At 42.2% G+C, this 21,896-nt stretch overlaps 1 protein-coding gene across 1 annotated transcript; it reads right to left on the bottom strand.

Annotated features, from left to right (window-relative positions):
• Positions 1–8,567: 8,567 nt before the first annotated feature.
• LOC103708485 (GATA transcription factor 5) lies at positions 8,568–10,700 on the bottom strand. The gene is made up of 3 exons (XM_008793426.4): positions 10,431–10,700; positions 9,924–10,286; positions 8,568–9,829 (listed from the first exon to the last, which is right to left on the bottom strand). The coding sequence occupies exons 1-3, from the start codon at positions 10,653–10,655 to the stop codon at positions 9,053–9,055; spliced, it is 1,365 nt and encodes a 454-aa protein (XP_008791648.2). The 5' UTR covers positions 10,656–10,700; the 3' UTR covers positions 8,568–9,052.
• Between the last annotated feature and the right edge of the window lie 11,196 nt (positions 10,701–21,896).

The following is a 21,896-nucleotide window of genomic DNA, read 5'->3' as shown; positions in this document are numbered from 1 at the left end:
TATTAGAGCATAGGTTTATTATTACTAGGGACTGTGACATAAATTAGAGTGCAGAGTGAAAGTTTAGTGGGTTACGTCATTTTGAATTTAGTCAAAAATATTAACTCTAAAAGTTATACAATGGAATACTTGATTTGATTTCTTAGTTAAGGAGACTTGATTTGAGCATCTTCAAATCCTTTGGTATGTTAAGTTTCGAGGATGAAACTCTTTTAAGAGGGTGGAGAATGTGAGACCTAGTATTAGGGCCCGATCCATTTGACAATCCAAGTTGAATTTGGCCCAAGAAGAAAAGAATGATGCATGTGATGGGGAAAGAGGACTCCCGAAGGGAGTCTTCTTCCTCCCAAGTTTGATGGACGGAATCTGACTCGGAGTTGGATTCCGATTGCGGTTGAGCTCTATTTAGAGCTCCTCCAATCCTTCTATCCATCCCCTGGAGATCCAATGCTGATGGAGGTCATCATCAGAGTATTTTCTTAGTTTTTCTCTCCGAATACCGGTCGCCACCGATGTCGTTACCGCTACCATTTGTTGCTGAAAACCAGGTAAAGACCCGGCCTCCCTTGAGCTACTCCTCTCTTCTTCCTTCTATACCATTTGAAACATTGATTTCGGCTAGTGATCGTCAAAATTTGGCCAAAAAGGGCAACACCTTGTTTTCCTCTATTTTTGAAAATCGACCCCATTTTATTGCAATTTTAGCTGCCTCCGTTACCGATACTTGTCGCCGAAGGCTTTTCTGATCCTCTGCAATGGCTGGAAGCTGTGGCCAGAGCTCCGGCCAGCAGGATGCATTGGATCCATAGTTTAGGTGGTCAAAACGCCTATTTTGATATGATTTGTCTCTGCCAGTTGCCTGTAGTCCAGCCATGGGTCTCTGACCTTGGGCACCAACCACAGCCTCCTTTCTTACTCTTCCTTGGTTGCAAAGAGAGAAGCTTGCTTTCTCTCTCTTTCTCTCTCTACTTGTTCTCTCTGTACATGTTTTAGTGGACAGTGGTGGGTCTAGAATTGTCTGGTAGATTTGGGCTGACCCTTGGAGGGGTCTCAGGCAGCATTGTGGGAGTAGGGCCCCAAGTTGATATTACAAACCTTGGGTCCCAAGCCAATATGATGTGATCATTTATTAGTAATACTTTAATATTAACCACAGTTAATGCCATTAATCTAAGGATGAGAATTGAACATGTAGGAGGAAGACCATTTGGGCAGGCAGGTGTTGAGTAGACCAGTTTACCCGCGAGTTGTAGATTGATTTAAGAGGATCACCATACTCGATGTGGATCATTATGACCACTACGATTATGTAGGGGTTTTGGAGCCGGGTCATGACTATTCGTTATGGGGAGCAGGCCCAGAGGGCTGGGCCCGAGGAGGGCGGAGATGCTCTTTTCTATAGTACGAGATAGCGAGGTACTTGCCTCTGGTGTCGAGTCACACCCGATGGCTGATAGGCGACGGGCGGAGCATCGATGTGGCCAGGGACCCATGGGTCGATGGCCTTCCTCTGCGGCTTTGGCCGACTACGGTAAGTGTCGAGGCTGGGGAGGGTCTACATGTCTGTGATCTCATGACCCCTGGGGCGGCCGGCTAGGATGAGACTTGGTTGGCCCGTTTCTTCGGGGAGCATCTGGCGGAGCGGGTCAGCTCCTCTCTTTACCATAGAGTGGCAGACCAGATGTACGAGTGTGGGGTTCCTTGACCAGATCCAGGGTCATGATGGGCGATCTCTCCCGCATCCTTAGGCAGGAGTACGAGCCTGGCCCGAATTGTGCTTAGATCTAGCGATTGGGGCTCCACCCGAAGATCGCGTTGTTCCTCTGGAAGGTGGTCTGGGACCATCTTCCTACGAGAGCTGTACTTGGTGGTCAAGGTGTGAGGATCCCATTAGAGTGTGGGGTTTGTGGTGTGGTCGAGATGGTGGACAATGCCCTGTTTCGGTGCACATGGGCCAGGAATACTTGGCGTCTAGCTGGGGTCCCACAGGTGGCATGGCGCTGTAGGGACTTATTCTTACAGGCCATGCATCAGAGCTCGGAGTCCCCGGTGTTTCGTCAGGAGGCTGTTCGAGCGAGTTGCACTGCCTACCAGATCTGGCTGGCTAGGAATACTCGCACTTTCGGCGAACGACGTATGTCGCCGCGATTTGTGGTCGAGAGTGCCCGCGTGCAGGTGGCAGAACTATGTTACACCATCCTTGTTGGAGGGACCTTGATAGCTCGGGACATCTGGGGTTTCCACTCTGCTTCGGTAGTATCTTGTACGGTGTTTTTCACCTGGGAGCCCCCACCCCCGAGTTTTCTCAAGGTCAACTTTGATGGGTCTGTCGTGGATGGTGGCACGAGGGGAGGCGCGGGTTTTGTTATTCGGGACCTGTCTGCCAGGATTGTGGCTGCCGGTGGCAGTCAGTTATTTGACACTTCGGTTCTGAGTGCGGAGCTGAGAGTAGCCTGGGCAGGCCTTCGCCATGCCCGGTGCATCTTATTGGCTAGGTCCATCATCCTGAAGGGTGATTCAGCCACCGTCATCCGGGAGGGTCCAAGGGGTGGCGGTAGTGATCATCCCTTGCTCCGTGATATTTGGGCTATGGCGAGGGATGGATGGGCCTTTCAGGCCAAACATATTTACCATGAAGGCAATGGGGTGCTGCGGATTGGGTGGCTGCGTATGTAGCTTGTCACTCTGGAGGCACCTTGTGGACTGGTGATGGGGAGTTGCCCATGGCGCTCCGAGGTATCCTATTTTTTGACTTTATTGGGTGTATTCGTTCCCGTCAGGTATGATCCACCCGCTTTAGCACAAAAAAAAGAAGAAAAAAAAAGAGAATAAGGGTGAGCTAAATGTCTAGGAAGCAACTAAAAATCATGGCTAAGAAAAAACTTTTAGCAAACTATTAATGCTTAAGACATGCATTCCAAAGGGCGATTTATAAGTTGATTTCCAAAACCAACATATTAATTATATAAATATTTCTAATAAACAAAAAACCACTTTCTAAATCAGTATTCAACATTCCAAAAGGATTTAGCTTGCCAAATAAATCAAGAAAAGAAGGAATGGGAAAATGAGAGAGAGGTGAGAGAAGGAAGGAGGGAGTGCTCAGGTTCGAAATGCGCGGGCATCGATTAAATGCGGGGACTGGATGCCTCCCGCCTCGTTTGCCCGGTGAAGTCGTTATTTGGTCTGTGTTATTTAGGTGGTGCTGGTGTGACGTACTCACACGGGGATAGGGCTGCCACGTTGATGGGACTCTCCCACGGATGGAGAGGATATGAGTAAAAAAATAAACTTTTACTAATCAGATCATTGAACTTTTGAATCCGTTCAATTCAGGCTCTATCTATGAATTATGTTTGCCTGCCATGACGGAATTGTCACGTGATGTTACATGACCAGCTTATATAGCAGAAGAGGATGGTGCCTCATGTGAAATTCATAGTTAGGGCCTGAATTAAATGAATTTAAAAATTTGACGGTTTGACTGTACTAAATTAAAATTCAGGAGAAAATTAAAAACTCTCCGAATAGTTTAGAATTTTTTGTGCGATTATTCCTCCAAAAAAATCCTCGCTCAAACTTTCTTTTATTCTTAGTTTCCAATGATAATAAAACAACAAATAGTTCATTTCTTAAAAAAAAGAAAAAAGATCTTGTTGTTATTGACCTGTTAAACCCGTCATTAGCCATACCAAAAACAAACAAAACAAAATTAAGGACAAGTAAAACCCCCTTCTCCCCGGCAAAATTTCTACTTTCCCAAGCAAGGGTGAACTCTAGTCAACTGCAGCAAGCAACGTGTTGATTACGCACGGCTACCCTCCTCGCCCTCCCTTTCAGAACGCTTCTTGATTCTCTAGCCCACAGTCACCCCTCGTTCCACATGCTCTTCTTCCGCGCCCTTTCTCCAAATTCCAATGTTAAATATAAAATTGCGAGTCCTTATCTCTTCTAGAGACAATAATAGTGCCCTCCTATGTGCATGGATTCAGCTGATTGGCCGGCTCAAACGAAGGGGCCGAGCCGTGATTTCAGTGGCAATCATAGCAGCCCCTCCCACATTTGAAATTTGAATATCTAAATTGATGGAAGCTCGCCTGTGGGACCCACGCAAAGGAACAAGATATCGTGGTCTTTGGAGGCAACGTAGACAGGCACCGACGCCTTGGTTTGGCCGGGTTAGAAGGACACGACATTTCTACGAGGTCAAAGACCTTAACCTTAGGGGCCGTGTTCTGGAAATGTGGTAACGGGAGAGTGGGACCCTCCTTGAGATAGAACCATAGAAAATTAAAGTAATGTTCCACTTCTACCGTGACATGGCTTGCGACACTCCTTATACCATCCTATTTTGGAAATAAACATCGCGCTTGACTGGTGGCTAGCTTCTATCTACTAACTACTTCTACCATCGGATATTTAAGAATCCTGCTGCCTCCCAATCCGTTTCGTCCTCAGCTCCGGAGTCCCCTTTTTTTTTAAAATTTTTGAAGGGATAGGTGGGATTGGAAAGAACTTTTAACCGCAAAATTTTATTAATAGTAAGGAAAGAACGAGTCCAAGAAGTTTAGTGTTAGAATGGCGGTGGTTGGAACCCCCCGAGTCCTATGCGGTGGTTGGAGATTGGTGAACACGGGGGAAGACAACTGGATTTCTGCGAGGTTTTCATTGGGCCATTCTTAGAAACCATGTGAGCATCCGCGTATCCCCAACCCTATAAAGTAACAAAAATTATATGGGACGAGCATTAGAGAAAAAAATATAAAATATTATTATTTTTTTCTAGTGCTCACCTCTAAAAAAAAAATCTAAAAATTAAAGATTTTTTTTTTTTATGAATGTGCATCCTTTTTTTTTCTTGTTTTTATAACGTGTTTTTACTGGTATATATTACATAGCCAGATGATACATAGCAAACAAGTTAATCATCTACTAAGTTAATACATGCCTCTAGATAAATCGGTGCATAGTTTTTAGAATATGGTATTTTTTAGTACACAGTATGCAACCAGGTGATGCATACTTAGCAAATTAGTCATCTAGTAACCTGAGACACATCCTTAAACAAATTAATATATAGTTTTGGGAACATCATATTCATCAGTATGCAATATGTGGTCATGTGATACATATTCATCGACTTTCTGATATATACTACAAGCCTCTTTGATATATATCCAGCAATAATCGGATACAATATACCTTAAGTAAATTGATATACAGTTTTCAGAACATACTTTTTATCGATACACACTATATAGTCGGATGATACACATCAAACAAATTAATCATAAAGCATGCCAATACACAGTTTTCGAAATATGATTTTTATAAATACCATTACACAATACATAATTTTCTAGCTTTGTTTAATTGGCTAAGTCTGTATGACTTTCCCGTATACTATATACTGATGAACATTATATTATAGACCGACGACTCTATTAGTAACACGAATTTTGATTTTTAGGTTTCTTCTTTAATATAGATGCTAAAAAAAAATGGCAAAATAGAAAACTCATTTTATATTTTTTTTCTTTGATGCCTGCCCCATGTGATATTTGCTTCTTGCAATATACTCAACATGGGTCCTAGAGCAAATCCAGTATCTCTAAATTATAATGCCCAAAGTTCGTAAGCAATTCAAGACATCACAATTCGCAGATGCCGTCGGATCCACTCCAGGGCCCACATGGTCATGATACGTGCTTCCAAAGATACCAGCGGCAACGGTGCCAATATTTTTTTCTAACCTGGAGATTTGGATACTTTGTCTGTGTCATTATAACGTAGCTTTGCAAACTCTTCGGGGTCACATGGGAGGGGTGGGGATGGGTGCGTCCCAATTCATCCCACCAGGGCAGTACACAATAGTTCTTCGTACGGTGGGTGCGAGTACAGGAAGATTCCACCCACGTCCCCAGACGCAACCCAACTCAGGAAGAATTTTTATTTTATTTTATTTTTTGGTACGATAACAGTTTATACTCCACTAACATGAACCAGCAGAATTAAAAGAGGAAAAATGATAGGATGGTGGAGTGCCCCTCGTATATTTAGAAGATTTCTTCGAAATGCTGGGCACTAAAAAAGGTGATCCAATCAGTGGATCTATTCATCTTCTGATATACATATACGGTATGAAAGGTGCTACAATTTTTCACCATCTAAAGAATGTCGCAGAGCAGAAAGTTCGCATCCTCTTCCGTTCTTCATCCTGTATCTACTCGATCACCGTAGTTGAATCTCTTTCGAAAAAGATACACTCAGCTTCCTTGAGCTCCGCCTCTTTGTTCGTCCTCCAATAGCAATCAGCCTAATATTATGACTTCTGATCACAAAGCCCATGCCTGATCTGTTTCTGTCACCGGAAGTGCTACTGTCAAAATTCATTTTGAGATGGAGGCTCCTAAAAAATAAAGACAATCCTAAACGCTGTAAGCGTAGACTCATGAAGATTTCAAGGCTAGAGCCAGCCATCTAAATACCAAAAGCTTTGCTCGATCCCATATCACTTATACGGGATACCAAAATCAAAATAATAATAATAATAATAATAATAATAATAATAATAATAATAATAATAATAATAATAATAAAGAAGAAAACAACGGGAGAAAAGAAAAGAAAAGAAAAGAAAGAAAGAAAAGCACGAGGGGAGCACCATCACCACACCGTACTTATGTTTCAGCCATTATCTATCATTACCGTTGTTGAGGAAAGGCATACCTCCCTAAAAATGTCGCTGTTAACTAATGATTAAAGCTACTAGTGGTGTAAGCCATTCAGATTCGGGTCATATGCCTGCATGATTAAGATTCAAACATGAGACATGGATGCAAGCCAGCGAAGATGCAGGTAGCGTAAAATTCGAATCTGAACACCAATAATTAATTATGGGTGTGCTACAAATTATTATCTTTATCGCAGCAGGATAATATTTTCTTATGCTTCTTTTTTAAAAGATCTTTCATTCAACATCAGCCATTTGTGCGTACTACCAGGATTATAGTTAATTTAAGCTAGATACGGTGTGACAGATTATAAAAGTTATGCTTTGTTGCCATTTTCACACCTAGTTTAGCCAATAGTCTAAGCAATTTCGTAATCTTTGCTTATACAATATTGAGAAAAGCCAATATACACTTCAATTTCCATGGAAACTAACTACTACAGCCAACTGGCTCCATTGCTATGACTCCACTTGAGAGCCAACTGATAGGATGGAAGCCTACCCACTTTCCATAGCATAAAGCAGTGCTGGCTTACCAACAAAAATGTTGACCCACAAAGTTTCTTATCTGACATGTATCTTTTTTATTGCATCTCGATCTCATGTGTTTGAAAAAAAGGAGAAATCGGAGGTCACACACATCAGCCGCCACGTTACTTGAATATTTCTTCACAACCAACCCATCATGACTGTTGCAAGCAAGTGCCACTAGGCACATGATGCCACGTTCCAAATAGGAAGATGGGAGAGGCATCTCTACCCACTACTTAGCTGGCTACCAAAATATGGCATACTAATTAAGGAGCACATCTTTTAACATTTTTATCTGGTAGTAGTTCGGCTTGTAGGTGATAAGTTTTGATTTATTGAGATACAAGTAAAACCTTATGTAACGTGCAGATAAAATCTAATATAAAACAATGCACGACCAAACCCAACAAGGAATTGGGTTTTACACACACAGTAATCCGATGATTATTTTCTAAGGGCTCGTTTGGTTCGCGGAAAAAATGAGGGGGAAAAATGTGGTCAATGAAAAAATAATGAGATGTCTCTTGTTTGGTTGGAGTTTTCGAATGGGAGAAATGAGAGAGTTGTATTTTCATGGAAATATGATTTCCATATTTTATGGAAAAGTCTTTTCCATGAGCCAAAAATCACTCCATTTTTATTTTTTTAAAAAAAAACCCTTCAGCATTAAAGAGGCATTAAAGATCTAATTTTTATTAAGTATATAATAAAAATTAGACATAACTTTGTCAAAAAAGTGGATGGTCAACCAAACGTAAGCACTCTGAAAATCTGTCACTTTTCAATGATTAACTAAACAGGCCAAAAGTACTTTTCTAGGCGTGCTCTTTCTAGAAATCTACTTCTCAAGAATCATATTCTTAGGAGAAAAAATGATTTCCGCAAACTAAATGAGCCCTAATGAACAAAATTAGTTACCGAGTATCAAGTGTATTGCATGGTTTCCCATGAGAGACGAATGGATAAAGCGTTCAAGGGGATAAATCATGCGACGAGCATGGGTTTTGGAGAGGGCGAGCGGGATAAGCACAAGAAGTGGGGTGGTGCAAGAGACCCCCCACCCCCACCCCCACCCACATTGCTGCCAACTCCCATTGCGTTTGGTTGGAGGTGGGTTGAAATGGTTTCACCAAATCACAGCAAACAAATATTATCTAAAACTATACTTTTCAAACTGAGCAGTGCCACAGGCTGTACGCATGACGTACATCACGAGAGGATCATATTATAAGGGCAAACTCACGAGCTAGATTACGATCACCAAATTCCAGGATTTCCAGAGAAAGAGCAGAAACCAGAGGAATAAAAAACAAAGCAAATTCCATTTGAAGCAATCTCCTGCAAAACAGCTACAAATAAATATTATCATATATCCTATCCATGCCTATGCCCCCCTATCTCTATGTATATGGATGGATGTATTACAAATGATACCATACCAATACACCATACTACCCCTTCATCTAATCTCTCTCTCTCTCTCTCTCTCTCTCTCTCACTCATTGGCTAAAAAAAGAAAGCAGTCATGTTAGATTACCAATTTTCAGACAAAGGCCCTAAAATCTAATATTACCTCTCTGTCCCTTCCTAAACATCTAGCGAAATAACACGAACAAATGAAAAAGGCTGCACTACCTACAGCCTGATAACTAAAAATAAAAGCAACCAAAAGCTAAAGAACACGGAAAGCTAAGCCGCTATGAATGAAAAAGATCCAAACCGCGACAGACTAAACTCTAAAAGGGGGTCGGTCCAAAATGTACAGCCGAACCGGAGCGAACCGGACGGTCAGAAGGAGGGAACTGGCAGGGCGGTGGCGGCCGGGAGCTCGGCCTCCTTCTTCCGGCGCATCTCAAGGACTTTCCGGTGGCTGTTGGAGTGGACGTTGCTGATGAAGGTAGGACTACACGCCGGCCGGTACTCCGGCAGCAGGCGGCCGGACTTGTACCGGACGCCGCACGCGTTGCACAGAGTTTTCGCCCCCAGCGGCCCCGCCCGCCACTGCGGCGTCTTCTGAACCCCGCAGTGGCTGCACCGCCGCTCGCCACCGCCGGCGGCCGCGGCAGCGGAGGCCGCCTGCGGCGGCTTCGGTTTCCGGCCCCGCTTCTTCGATTTATGCTTCTTGGACGGCGGCACCGGCGAAGGCGGGATATCATCGAGGAGGAAGTTGTACTCGCCGCCCACGGCAGCGGCGGCGGGTTCGTAGATGAGGTAGGATTCGAAGGAGGACGACGAGGACGAGCAGGAAGACGAGGAGGAGGTGGTTGTGGTGGTTGAGGAGGAGTCGGCGAACGGGGGAGGGCCGGAGAGGGACCAGACAGCGCCGGCGGAGCGGGACCGCTTGCTGCGCTTGGCCTTGACCGGGACGAGGGCTTCGGTGGAGAGGGCGCATACGGTGGGGCCCCGGAAAGAGGCCGGGCGGTCCTCGGGTGGAGACTCCGCCTGGGGTTTTGGCAGCGGCGGCGGTGGGAAGGGCAGCGCTACGCCAGAGCACGACGGTGGAAACTCCAAAAGGGAGTCGTCGATGATGAGTGAAACCCATTCCAGCTCTTCCATATCTTGAGCCTGCGAGTCCCCAAAGCCAAACACCGCCCGTTAAAACCCCCCAAACCCCCAGAAACCAAGAAAAAGGATACCTTTCTGAGGCCCCTGTTCTTACCATCAATGACAAAGGGCTTATCGGTAAACTAATCTCCGACGTCGGCGGTGGCTCGAAGGAGAGGGCGGAGGAGGAGGAGGAGGAGGACAAGGAGTTGGAGTTGGAGTTCTCCTCTGCTTTCGCGGACTCCGCTCCTGCGTCCGGCTTCTCCTCTGTATCCTTCTCGGGCTCGGCGAATTCTCCGAGGTCGAGAAGTTCGTCAACCGAGAACCCCTCCCCTAATAAGACGTTACCTCTCTCCACCGTGGCCCAGGCCGGGTCGTCGGCGAGAAGGCCCTGGTGGTCCTGCTGGCCGGAGGCGGCCAACGGTTCCAACCTCAAACTACTCTTCAGTGCCTCCTTCATTCTTCTATCCTTTTCTACCTGCATGCCACCAAAAACACTCAGCAAATATACCCACAAGCAGGAAGAGGAAGAATTTAAAAGAAGAGATGAGAGAGAGAGAGAGAGAGATTCCATCACTTCCTCGAGAACTAAAGAAGAGAATTTTATTTGTCTTATCTTTACCTGAGAGGAGTGGACGTGAGGAGGGAATTGAAGAGGGCAAACAGGGAGAGGAATAGAGGAGGAGGAGGAGGAGGAGGTGGTGGTCGAGGGGTTGAAGGAAAAGAGAGGAAAGGAGGAAGAAGGGATTTGCATTTGGTGGAGCATTGATTGGCTGCGAAAGTCCGTGGGCGTAACAAATGCCCTGCTCCTCCCCAGCCCCTCTCCTATTACTACCCTGCCCTCCATATGGATTACCCATTTCCCACTTACCCTTTCTCTCCCACCTTATTATTATTTTACTTCTAGCTATTGCAGGCTACCATACCTACTATATGAAATGTGATGCACTTGGCCAATGATGAAAGATATATAGACGCATAAAGTGTGAGCGTCGACGAACATGGGAGGTGTGGTTATAAGTTTTCATGTATTTCCAATGTTTCATATCTAGTCTAATGGCGCAGATAATTCTAATTTTGTGTATATTTATGTATTTCATTCGTTTAAAAGGTTGGCGTATACGGTAACGTGACTCGTTCGAGTCTACGGTGATTTGGCCAGCTTGGATTCCCATTCACAATCCCCAAGTTTTGAATTCCAGCCCACCCAAAAAAAAAAAAGTTAATTTTTTTCTCTTTTTAAGTTTCTTTCTTTTGATAAAAAGCACCAACCGAAACGGAGCGCTCTTTACGAAACCACCACCTTTCTGCTTCTCCTACAATAATATTTTCCTATTTTAATTAATTTCGTATTTAGCCTGCCTCTTTCCTATACTACCCTACGTCCATTACGAAAAGCACCGAGGTGCCACTCTTCTTTACTCGAACTGGGGCTGGCCGCTGGCGCGGCATGGGAACCCAGAGGAGTAAGTCCAGCTTTTTGTCGGGAGGCAGCCATCACAGCGGGATATCATTTCATCCTTCTGGTCGTTCCCACTCCGAGACGTACTCTGCACTTCTTCTCAAGCTACAGTAATTTCTCCGCCCTTTTGAGGTCATATTCGTAATCTCGCCCACCATTTGTCATTAACTCAATATTATAAATATTTGAAGTTTTATTTTCCCGTTTACTTCTTCTTGTTCCACGCATTACCGTCGGACTCGGAAATTTCGCCTTCACTCGCCGGCGCGCGTCAATCTTGACTCAGATCCGCGCAAATAATCCTTCACGCAAAATCCCCAAAATGCCCCTGGGTGTCGGAAGGACAAAAGAGTAGATTGGCAAGGGATTCGATCCGTTGGTCAGAAGCGTCGGGGCGTGGTCTGGCCCGGCTCGCCTCGACCAGCCCGCCCGGCCGAGGACGGGACAGACCGGTCATTTGCCTCTTCCTCTATGGGGCAAAAAGGAATATTGGAGTCGCTTGCTTCGAGCCGTTGGGTTTTACCGGGTAAAACGATAAAAACCAACCCAAACGTTGTCGGCCGGCTCGAGTCCCTTTCCGCGGTGGCGGCCGGATTTCCACGTCATTTTGTCCACGCGTCGGCTTCCTATTGGCTACCCGTTGCAGTTCGACCCGCGCCATCTGGGCCACCGGAGATGTATTCGAAATTTAAATAGGGAAAGAGAGAGTCGTTGCACCGCCGGTTAGGCGGTAATCGTTTGGGTGCATTTAATGTGGCACCAAGGTTTGGTAAAATTATATTTTAAGTTTAGTAAGCATATGCCTCTAGATTTTACACCCTTGGACGGTGATCGAATGGCCTTTCTTACTAAGAATCTACTCGTTTCCCAAGGGCAGAACAGTTCCACATCCACCCACTTGTGCACCCATAAGATAACATTGCGGATCCAACGTGGGCCCTAACGTCAGGGAATTGGGTTTTGGAAGAGGTGGGGCCCAGAAGGTGCTCGTCCAAATGAGCACAGTTGTTGCTCGTTGGAGTGGTACATATCCATGGGAGACAAAAATGCTCACTGGTATCTGCCGGTGCCAGTGAGAGAGATTGCAGGCTGAATATTGGAAGTGCTTTTTGGGCATTGGCATCAATACCAGCTTCTGGACACTTTTTTTTTTTTTTTTTGCTTTAATAAAGGGGAAGCAGGGAGGAACGGACAAGCCCATCTCCGCGTAGCAGTCCCTACTAGGCCCCCACCCCGCCAGGAGAATGTTCGATGCGGACAGAAATAACCGTGTGTTGGGCATCTCGGCCGGTTTTACTCATGCCCTTCCCATCCGTGGGCCCGGCTCGGTTACCCCTCTAGGCTCCGGCACGAATACCACGTATGAGTACGTCACACCTGGCACCACCGAGGCTACCAGTAGAGCGATACGCCCTTCCAGATCCCGTGTCCGAGCAGCGAGCATCCGGTCTCCATAATTTAATCGACGCCCGTGCGTTTCGAACTCGGAACCACTTGGTTAGTAAGGTCATGCTCTCACTAGGCTACCATCTCAGTGGTTCTAGACACTTTGCCTCTGCAGGAAGTTAGGGAGATTGTGCTCATCTGAGCATTGGTGAGGTTAAGTTGGATGAGGAATGGACCTTCTAATAAAATGGACTTAAGAACATCCAAAAATGGACCTTCCACCAGATATGCCAAAAATCTCCAATGTGCTACATAGGTTATGTCTTTAGTTAATCAATATGAAAATGTGGTTTATTATTATTATTATTATTATTATTTGCCTTTCAAAGATTTGCAGCTTGCGCATTTATACCTAAGATGGCAATTATAATTTTTTTGGTGAAAATACGGCAATTCTAATTGAATGGGGAGATAATGAAGATAATATGGCTTAAATTGAATAGTTCACTTTGATTCAATTTAATTTAGTGTTTTAATTTACTTAGTGGTTAGGTTTCGCCCCATCTTTTTCAAGAAAAAATGGCTTGAATTGAAATCGAATCCCGTTTAGGTCAGGTCAGAAATTCAAATATCAAAACTTTCTAGGTAAAAGATTTTGACGATGAACTCACGTTCGTCATGAAAGAAATCTCAACATGGCTTAATATCGATTATAGCTAGTGTCTACTAGACCTTTTAATATCATCGGCTTGATGTGTGTGTAGATGTATGTTTTATGTATGTATTTAGAGAATTTAGTATTTAGATTGCAAGCTTGTCTTGATTCAAAAATTCATGTTCTCCGGTTCAATTTGTCTAAATGCCAAGTGAAGAAACCAAACTTTTAAAAGTTCACGATTTTAAAATAAAGGGTCCAACTATTTTCTTTAAATGCATTTTTGCCTCACTATAATTTAATTCTTCGAAACATCCCATGCCAACCATAACTTTCTTGCATGCATGTTTTTTGCATCAATGAATTTGTCATCTTCTATATTGGCTTGAACAGTATGATGGTAATTAAGCCGCGAGAGTACCTAGCTTGGATGGGCTTTAGCTGGTGCATCACATGCTAGCACGTGCAACTTTAATTTGTTTATGCATGCCACTCTTTTTATATTTGGGTTCAAATATGATAACACACAGCAAATATATACTCATTGTTAATTATTGATCTGAATTATATTATGGCCAAATCCACTAAAATTAGTTCCATTTTCTCGATGGTAGAACTTGATCAAAGCTATATCTACGTAATAACAAATAATAGATTTGGAAAATGGCTGTGTTGGGGAAAAATGGACTGGCCAAAACACGTGGATATATCGTCGGCACGTGACGGCGAGCGCGGCAACCCTCAACGCGTCCGACCATAAGGTGCCCGACCTCAGCGCGCTCAACCTCAGAGCTCGTAGCCTTGCGGTCTTACTTTCGGTTAAGCTGAGTCTAATTGACCTCAAGCCCAAAGGAGACCCAAAGACGAAGTGGACATCTCCACTCCATCGAAAATCAAGCTCCTCTCCTCCTCATCCGGGATCCAATCCCGCGATCTCCGCCCCAGTGACTGTCAACGATTAAATGTGCACGATCTCAACGGACCTCCAGACAGTTCAAAATCTCAGGCTATCCACGGCAACTCATTAATTCGCACGATCTCGTTCAATCATAACGGTAACTCATTAATTCGCACAGTCACGTCCAGTCACAGGTAACTCCTACACCCCTTTTATAAGAGGAAGATCTTTTCTTCTAAGAGGAGGATCTTTGGACGCAATCTCTCTCTTTCTCCAAAAAAAAACTCTCCTCTGACTTAAGCATCGGAGGGCCGGTGCCGGAAACCCCGGCCACCGGTTTCTTACAGGTCCTCCGGAGGACGCAACCTGTCGATGCACCACCTGCCGAAGCTCCTCCTTCTCCTTAGCCCGCGGTCGCCCCCGGGTCCAATTTCCAGCAACAGGATGTGAACCCAAATGTGAGATCGATTTGCCCCTTTTCTTGCGAGAAATGGGAGGGGTGTTCACTAGCGTCAAGTCAAACCAGAGTAGAGGAATTAATAAGCATATGAATACAAGATCTCTGAAGAGCTGGGGAAAGCTATAAGAAGAATTTTGAAGTATGCAACCAGGGTGGCCGATCTAGTCAACTGTGCCATTGGTCTCCCGAGAAACATGCATGGCCTGAAAGGTTGAGGCATCTTGTCATCCTAGTTAATGACATTTGAGTGCAACCATAGGACCTGAGTCCACTTTGTTCGCATGCCTATCATCTCGGTTCACGTAGAAACGCAGGACTCCTTGAACTCTCTCTCTGTCTCTCTCTCTCTCTCTCTTTCTGACACCACATTGTTTTGGACTTGCATAGAGCAGTCACATCCATCCTACGTTGTAGTACGATACTTCTACCTCAATGGGTCACAAGCTTGGGATCATTTGTCATCATGCATTGCAAAAATTTTCAAGTCTCCTATAATTCAGGAGAATGTCCCGCCGTTGGTTCCCTGATTGAAGAGCGTACCAGAGAAAATGAGTTCAATTCATCAGATAACGTTCTGATGATGCTGCAAACTTGATCAGATCTAAATGTTACCCTTTCTGCTTGACAATTTCATTGTCTCAGTGAAACATGAGCCATTTGAAATAGCATATCGAGAGGACACTGGCGAAGGCATAATACTTGGATACATCCAGCTCTGCCAATAACTAAATCCACAAAGCCATACATCCACTTCTGCCAATACCTAAATCCACAAAGTAACTTGTGTCCTGCTGCGAGGGACTTTACCAGCTGCATAAGCTAGCACCTTCATGAGTACGTAGCCACCTGTATGCATAGTTTAAAAAATTCAGAAGTTCAACTCAAGTTAATAAGAACATACGTACATACATTGCATATCTATCTATCTATCTATCTATATATATATATATACACATACATTACATACATAAATGTTATTAGATATTGAACGTTAAGAACATAAAAAATTAAGGGACTAATGACTATTTGACATGCTATCAACTATTTTTTGTATGTTGGTATCAAGTTCCAGGAGTGGGCGATGAGTGAAGCACCCTCAAATTAAGAATGATTGGACTTTGGGATAGGTAAGGAATAGAAGCATTCAACCCTTCACATTCTATTTGCGTTGTTCTATCCTCAGACTAATTATACTAAAGGACATTTTGAAATGACTGTTTTATATGAAATCTAAAAAAAATAGTATTGAAATCACTATAATTTGTGTTTGTTAATCAAGTCAAGTGGCCCGGGCTGAATTTTGAGTAATCAATGAGTAAGCTGAATCAAGATTGATCCAAGATTTGAGTTCTCCACAGACTTGAGTCCCCTACACAGTCAAGCTGACTTGGCCGAGTTTTGAGTTGACTTAATGAATTTTTTAACCTTTGCCTAAATGTGCATAGAAGGATTACAAATGATTGACGAAGAATAAAAATCTCTGCCACTGAGATGGTAGCTCAGTGGAACTGGGCCTTACTTTCAATCCCGCGGTTCCGAGTTCGAAACGCGCGGACGTCGATTAAATTGTGAAGACCGGATGCTCCCTGCTCTGACACGTGGTTGGGAGAGCTTATTGATCCTCTAGTAGCCTTGGTGGTGCCGGATGTGACGTACTTACACAGGGTTCGAGCCGGAGCCCAGAGAGGTAACCGAGCCGGACACGCATCGAACATTCTCCTAGCGGGGTGGAGGCTGCTACGCGGGGATGGGCTTGTCCCTTCCTCCCCCCTTCCCCTTTCATTCAACAACAAAAAAAAAAATCCCTGTAATGCCACTTTAAATAAATTTGCAGAAAGTAAACTATACGATATTAACATTCATCACCTCAAAGATCGGCCAGATGTCATCCAATTTCGAGATTTCATGCCGTTAAAATATTTACAGAAGAAAAAAAAATAAATTAATATTTAAGACCGTTAAAATATTTGTAGAAGAAGAAAAAAATTAATATAAAAAAATAATTTTATTTCTTTGTTCTATTATATTTGGTATATCTCACTAATTATATATAGTCATATAGAGACTCCATATAAAAAAATAATATAGGTTGATATATGATCACGTTAACAAAGAAAAATATTATAGGTGATATAAGTTATTATGTAATCCCTAAAATTACTCTAACATAATTATGCTAGCAAAGAAAAAATAATATAGGTTGATATAGAATCACGCTAATAAAGAAAAATATTATAGGTGATGCAGGTTGTTACGTGATTCCTAAAATTATGCTAACATCTCCTCTCAAATTCAAGATAGTACTATAGGTGCTAACTTAAGTTTGGAAACTAGATCACGAATATGCCCAAAACCTGATATACTAAATTATGAGTAGTAGCATCTCAAAAGCTAACATAGTTTCTTGAAAGCTGACATGGTGGTAGATCGAGAATTGACATGGCAGCATAGAGGCTAATGTGGTAGAACATGAGTTGTTATAGTAGCTTAAAAACTAACGTGGCAGATTAAGAGTTGAAATAACAACTCAAAAGTCGCTATGGCAGACTGATGTGTCAAACTGATTTGACAATATAGAATTTAATATGGCAAAATAGAAGTTGGTGTAGCAGCTTAAAAACTAATGCGGTAAATCAGAAAGCCAATGCATCAAACTGATGTATTTGGCAATGCTAACGTAGCTAACTAATGTGGTGGACTAATTCATCCACTGACATGACTGACTAATATAGCAAGTTGGTATTTATTTGTGTGTCTAACTGACATGACAGACTGGCGTATCTGCCGATGTGGCTGATTGACTTGTCTGATGAAGTGGCTAATTGACTTGTCTGATGATGTGGCAATGAGGACACATAGAAGATAGTAGTTGCAATGAGGACAGAGCTCAGAGAGAAGGCAACCGAAGGTCGATAATCCTCGTAGACAGAGACACTATGGAAGATGAACAAAGAACCTTAAATTGGATGGTGAAAGAGATGGAGACAGCAAATAAATTTGGAGATGGAGAGAAATGGGCCCGAGTGATGGTGAGAAGAGATGATCGAAGATCCGAGCTAAGAAGAAAGACGGTACAAAGGAGTTGCAGATCCATTAGAAAATAAAATATCTTTAAGTATTAATCCACCGAAAATAGAAGATACGTAGATCTACTAAGAAATATTAGATCTTCGAATGTTGATTTACTAGAAAGTAGAAAAACTGAGGAAAAATAGAGGATTTGCGGATCTACAAAAAAATAGAGGATCTTCAGATATTGATTCAATCGGAAACAAATATCGACAAATCGATAATAAGAATCTTTAAAGCTTCTAGACATGGCAACGACGACCACAGTAACGACGAAAGAGTTGGTGACAACAGATTAGGTGATCGATGGCTCTGATACTATATTAAAATATTTACCAAAGAAGAGAAAAAGAGAGAAAAAATGATTTTATTTTTCGATTCTATTATATTAGGTATATATCAAGGGTTATATATAACTCCATAAAAAAATAATATATACTAATATATGATCATGCTAATAAAAAAAATATTATAGATATATCGATTGTTATGTAATTTCTAAAATTATTTTAAAAAATCATACTAGAAAAATATATATATATATATATATATATATATATATATATATATATATATATATATATATATATATATATATATATATATTATTAATAAAAAAATATTACAGGCATGCGTTATGTTGTCTCTAAAATTATGCACGGAGTTTCTAAGAAGAAATAGAGACCCGAGTAGTGGATACGGTGAGCGGAGTTTCCGGCGGGCATCCACGTGGGCTGGCCACTGGGGCCATGTGAGATGGAACCCAAAGCGCGAATCGCGACCGTCAGAGGTTGGTCGGCTAACGGCGGTGCATGGGAGGGAAACAAGTGGCGCTCAACGAGGCCCCAGGTAGGTACCAGCGGCAGGAAAATAGGGTTCACGTGATTGACGGTGGAAATCAAACATAACACCAAATTAAAAAAGAATACGAAGGCACAAATGGACAGAGCGGGCGACCCAACCCCACATGCACGCCTCATCCCACATGGCCCCCTTCCTTTGATGTTTTAAGCACTCGGAAAGAATAATGGCAAGGAAATGAGGGAATTATGGCAAGGAGACGATAAAAGTCACAGTCGCATGGCTGGTTAATAGACTTGTGAGAGAAGAGGAGAGGAGTGGGGGTTCTTCCAACCTAGAAGCCACTCGGCTTATTTCTCCGCCTTTTACACTGCCTTTCTTGCTTGCAAGGCACGTCTGCCGGACTGAGAATCTGAGATGGAGCTGGCCTCCCAACCCTGAGTTTCCTCGACATCATCTTTGCAACGCGGTGGAGGGATCGAGGAGGGTAGTGGACATGGGATCCACCTGTATTAAGGTTTAGTGCGCCACGGATTTTGATGTGAGGTTGGTCAGCCCCGGTGATAAACTAAATTTCGTGACCCTTTATTAGGTTGCCGGATCTCACTCTCACCTGAAACACAAAGCCAGATTGCATGCTCCAATGAAATTGGTTGTTTGTAGGGATGGTAGTGAGGATGGGTTGCCTCGTATATACGGATGAGTTGGGTCGAATACAAGTTAGGGCAATTATGAGTTGGATAAAAAATTTATCAATCCTAGCCTGTGCTAATTATTAAACAGGACAAAAATTCTTATCTGAATCCTATCGGTTTATTAAATGTATAACTTAATCCGACATGTATAACCTGTTCACTAAATAGGTCGAATCAGATTAAATGGGTTAAACAAATTTTTAACATATTAAATAAATTTAAATAAGTTAAGCATGTCAGTTTAAAAAAAGATAGAAATAGATCGAACAAATTTTAAATAGGTTAAATGGGTGGGGTTATGAACGGAACAAAATAGATTAAATAGGTTAAAGATCTAAATCTAAATCCAATCTGTCTAATAAGCAGATCTAGAGAGGTTGGCCGATCTAAATCGATCTATATTAAACCTCAATATATTTAAAGCAGATTGCGTGCCGGTCAGATTGATAGATCAGGTATGAATTGTACCTCGTAGTTGTTTGGGTATATGTTTGTGTGCATGTGTGTGTGTGTGAGAGAGAGAGAGAGAGTATGGTAGGATGAAGTCCAACCAAAATTAGGGTGAGGACGGGATCGATTTATTGATATATCACATCCAATGATCCTTCCAAGTCACATTCTCGGTGATTCCTTCTCTTTTTCTTCTCTCTCTCTCAAGGTAAAAATAGACAGGTGTAAATCTATACGGCTTCAATTCGCATTAGGAGTTAAAGGGAGCATGCAGAGACCTCATCGTAAGGCAAGTAAAAAATATTCTCTTTTTTTTTCCAAAAGAAACACCACTTATTTGAACTCAAACTCTTCGGGTTACCAAACTTAGAACCTCATCTTGGTGTATAAGATATGTGCCGACCATTGGACCCAAGTTTCATCAGAAGGGGACAGTAAGTATTACAAGCCCAAATTAGAGAAGATCAATCCAACATCTCAAAAATGCAAAAAAATAAACACCCATAAGAAACAATTCTTAAAGTTAATTGTTTATGCTAATATGTTTGCCACATTGACATTTTCCTACTAGGGTTGGATTTAGCTAGCCAAACATTAGCTAGATATATTTAGAAAATTGCTTTGTGGCTTACATAAATAATCTAAATAGTTTAGAATGCTGACTATTTGAGTCTTGGTATATGAAAGTAGTCTTAAGCCTATTATTTTCTTTTAAAAAAATCAGGAAAGTTGCACATCTACTTTGCCTTAACAACTTAGTTACATGTAGATTCACTATAGAATCAAAAAATATATTTAAAATGGCTGGAAATTTTCAATTATGAGCAATGCTGCATAACTCATAAATCTCTCTTTCTCTCTCACACACGCGCGCAAAAAAAAAAAAATAGATATGGTACACTTGCATTGCTCTCTTATGTACCAAAACCATAAATACTACCCACATCTTTTGAATATTGTTTTTGTTAATTTGAATTTTCTAAGGGTCTTCTAGATATTGTTATTGTTTTCCATAACCCAAGGTGGAAAAATAAATTTAATTGTAAAATATGTGTGATGAAACTCTTTTATTTTTTCAAATTTCTTGTAAAATGCACTGGTATCTTGAATTTACAGGATAGACTTCTAAAAAAACTCTCTTCTCAAGCCCCAATCTGAATTTTTTGAGGTACACATACATACATACGTACATACAGGTTTCACCCATCCTAGAATTTTTGAGATTACTTATTTATACTATGGAAGTTTCAAGAGCCTATGAAATTGAGGGCTTTAGTACTGTAGCTTTTTCCTCCTTGCATTTTCTCCGCCAATAATTAAGTTTCCTCTTATAGACATAGATGGTAGACCGGATCATATATTTTTCTGTATTTTCTCTCTCTCTCTTTGTTTATTTTACAATCTCTAAATCTACTCTTTTTGCCAAAATAAAAGAATTTATTGCTTTCAAACAAGATAAAAATAAAAGCGAGGGGGATAAGAGAAGTTTTATGCAAATATTTTGTTCAATATAAATTTTCATATAATATTTTACTAATTTATAGAGAAACAAAAAAATAGAGCAATACCAAGCAAACTTTAAATTAATCAATTATTTTCTTTTACATTATATGTGTGCTATGAGGATGAGGACATGGCTATAACGCGTTGACGACTCCTTTGATTGTTTCTAATGTAGTCATCTGCGAACAGTCAACGCAAGTTTACCCGAGATTGGTGCAACCCCATGATGGGGTAGGCCGTGTTAGTGGGGCCCATCTATGCTCAACCAATCACCGATTCCCACATTCTCTAATGAACCGGGAGCGGGTAACGGCCCTATAGCGTTTTCGAATATCTTAATAGGAGGACGATGGCCATCATTGCATGAATCGAGCCGCAAGCAAAGCAAATGGCGTGCCTTTCTCTGTCTTCGAGACTAAGAAAAAAGGAAAAACAAAACAAAAATGTCTGCTGTTGTATTCTAAAATTGCACTACTTGCAAGTGGTAACGTGACGATTGGAGCATTTTGGTTCATTGAATCCAGGGAGTACACGAGAGGAATTTGACCGGTTGTAAGTGGGAGATGAGAAAAATATGTGGGAGGCCTGATTCATGGAACTCCTCGAGTATTTCCAAGACCACACCTGTCCCCCATTTGGCATTGACTCCTCCATGGGCTCACTTTTCCCTGCCACTTATAAATGCTAAAAGAACGTGGGATAAGGAAAG

The sequence above is a fragment of the Phoenix dactylifera genome, chromosome 2 (genome assembly GCF_009389715.1).
Source record: "Phoenix dactylifera cultivar Barhee BC4 chromosome 2, palm_55x_up_171113_PBpolish2nd_filt_p, whole genome shotgun sequence".
In the NCBI taxonomy this organism is placed as follows: domain Eukaryota; kingdom Viridiplantae; phylum Streptophyta; class Magnoliopsida; order Arecales; family Arecaceae; genus Phoenix; species Phoenix dactylifera.
Note: the sequence above shows the minus strand (reverse complement) of the source record. Positions and strands in the feature narration are given on the sequence as shown.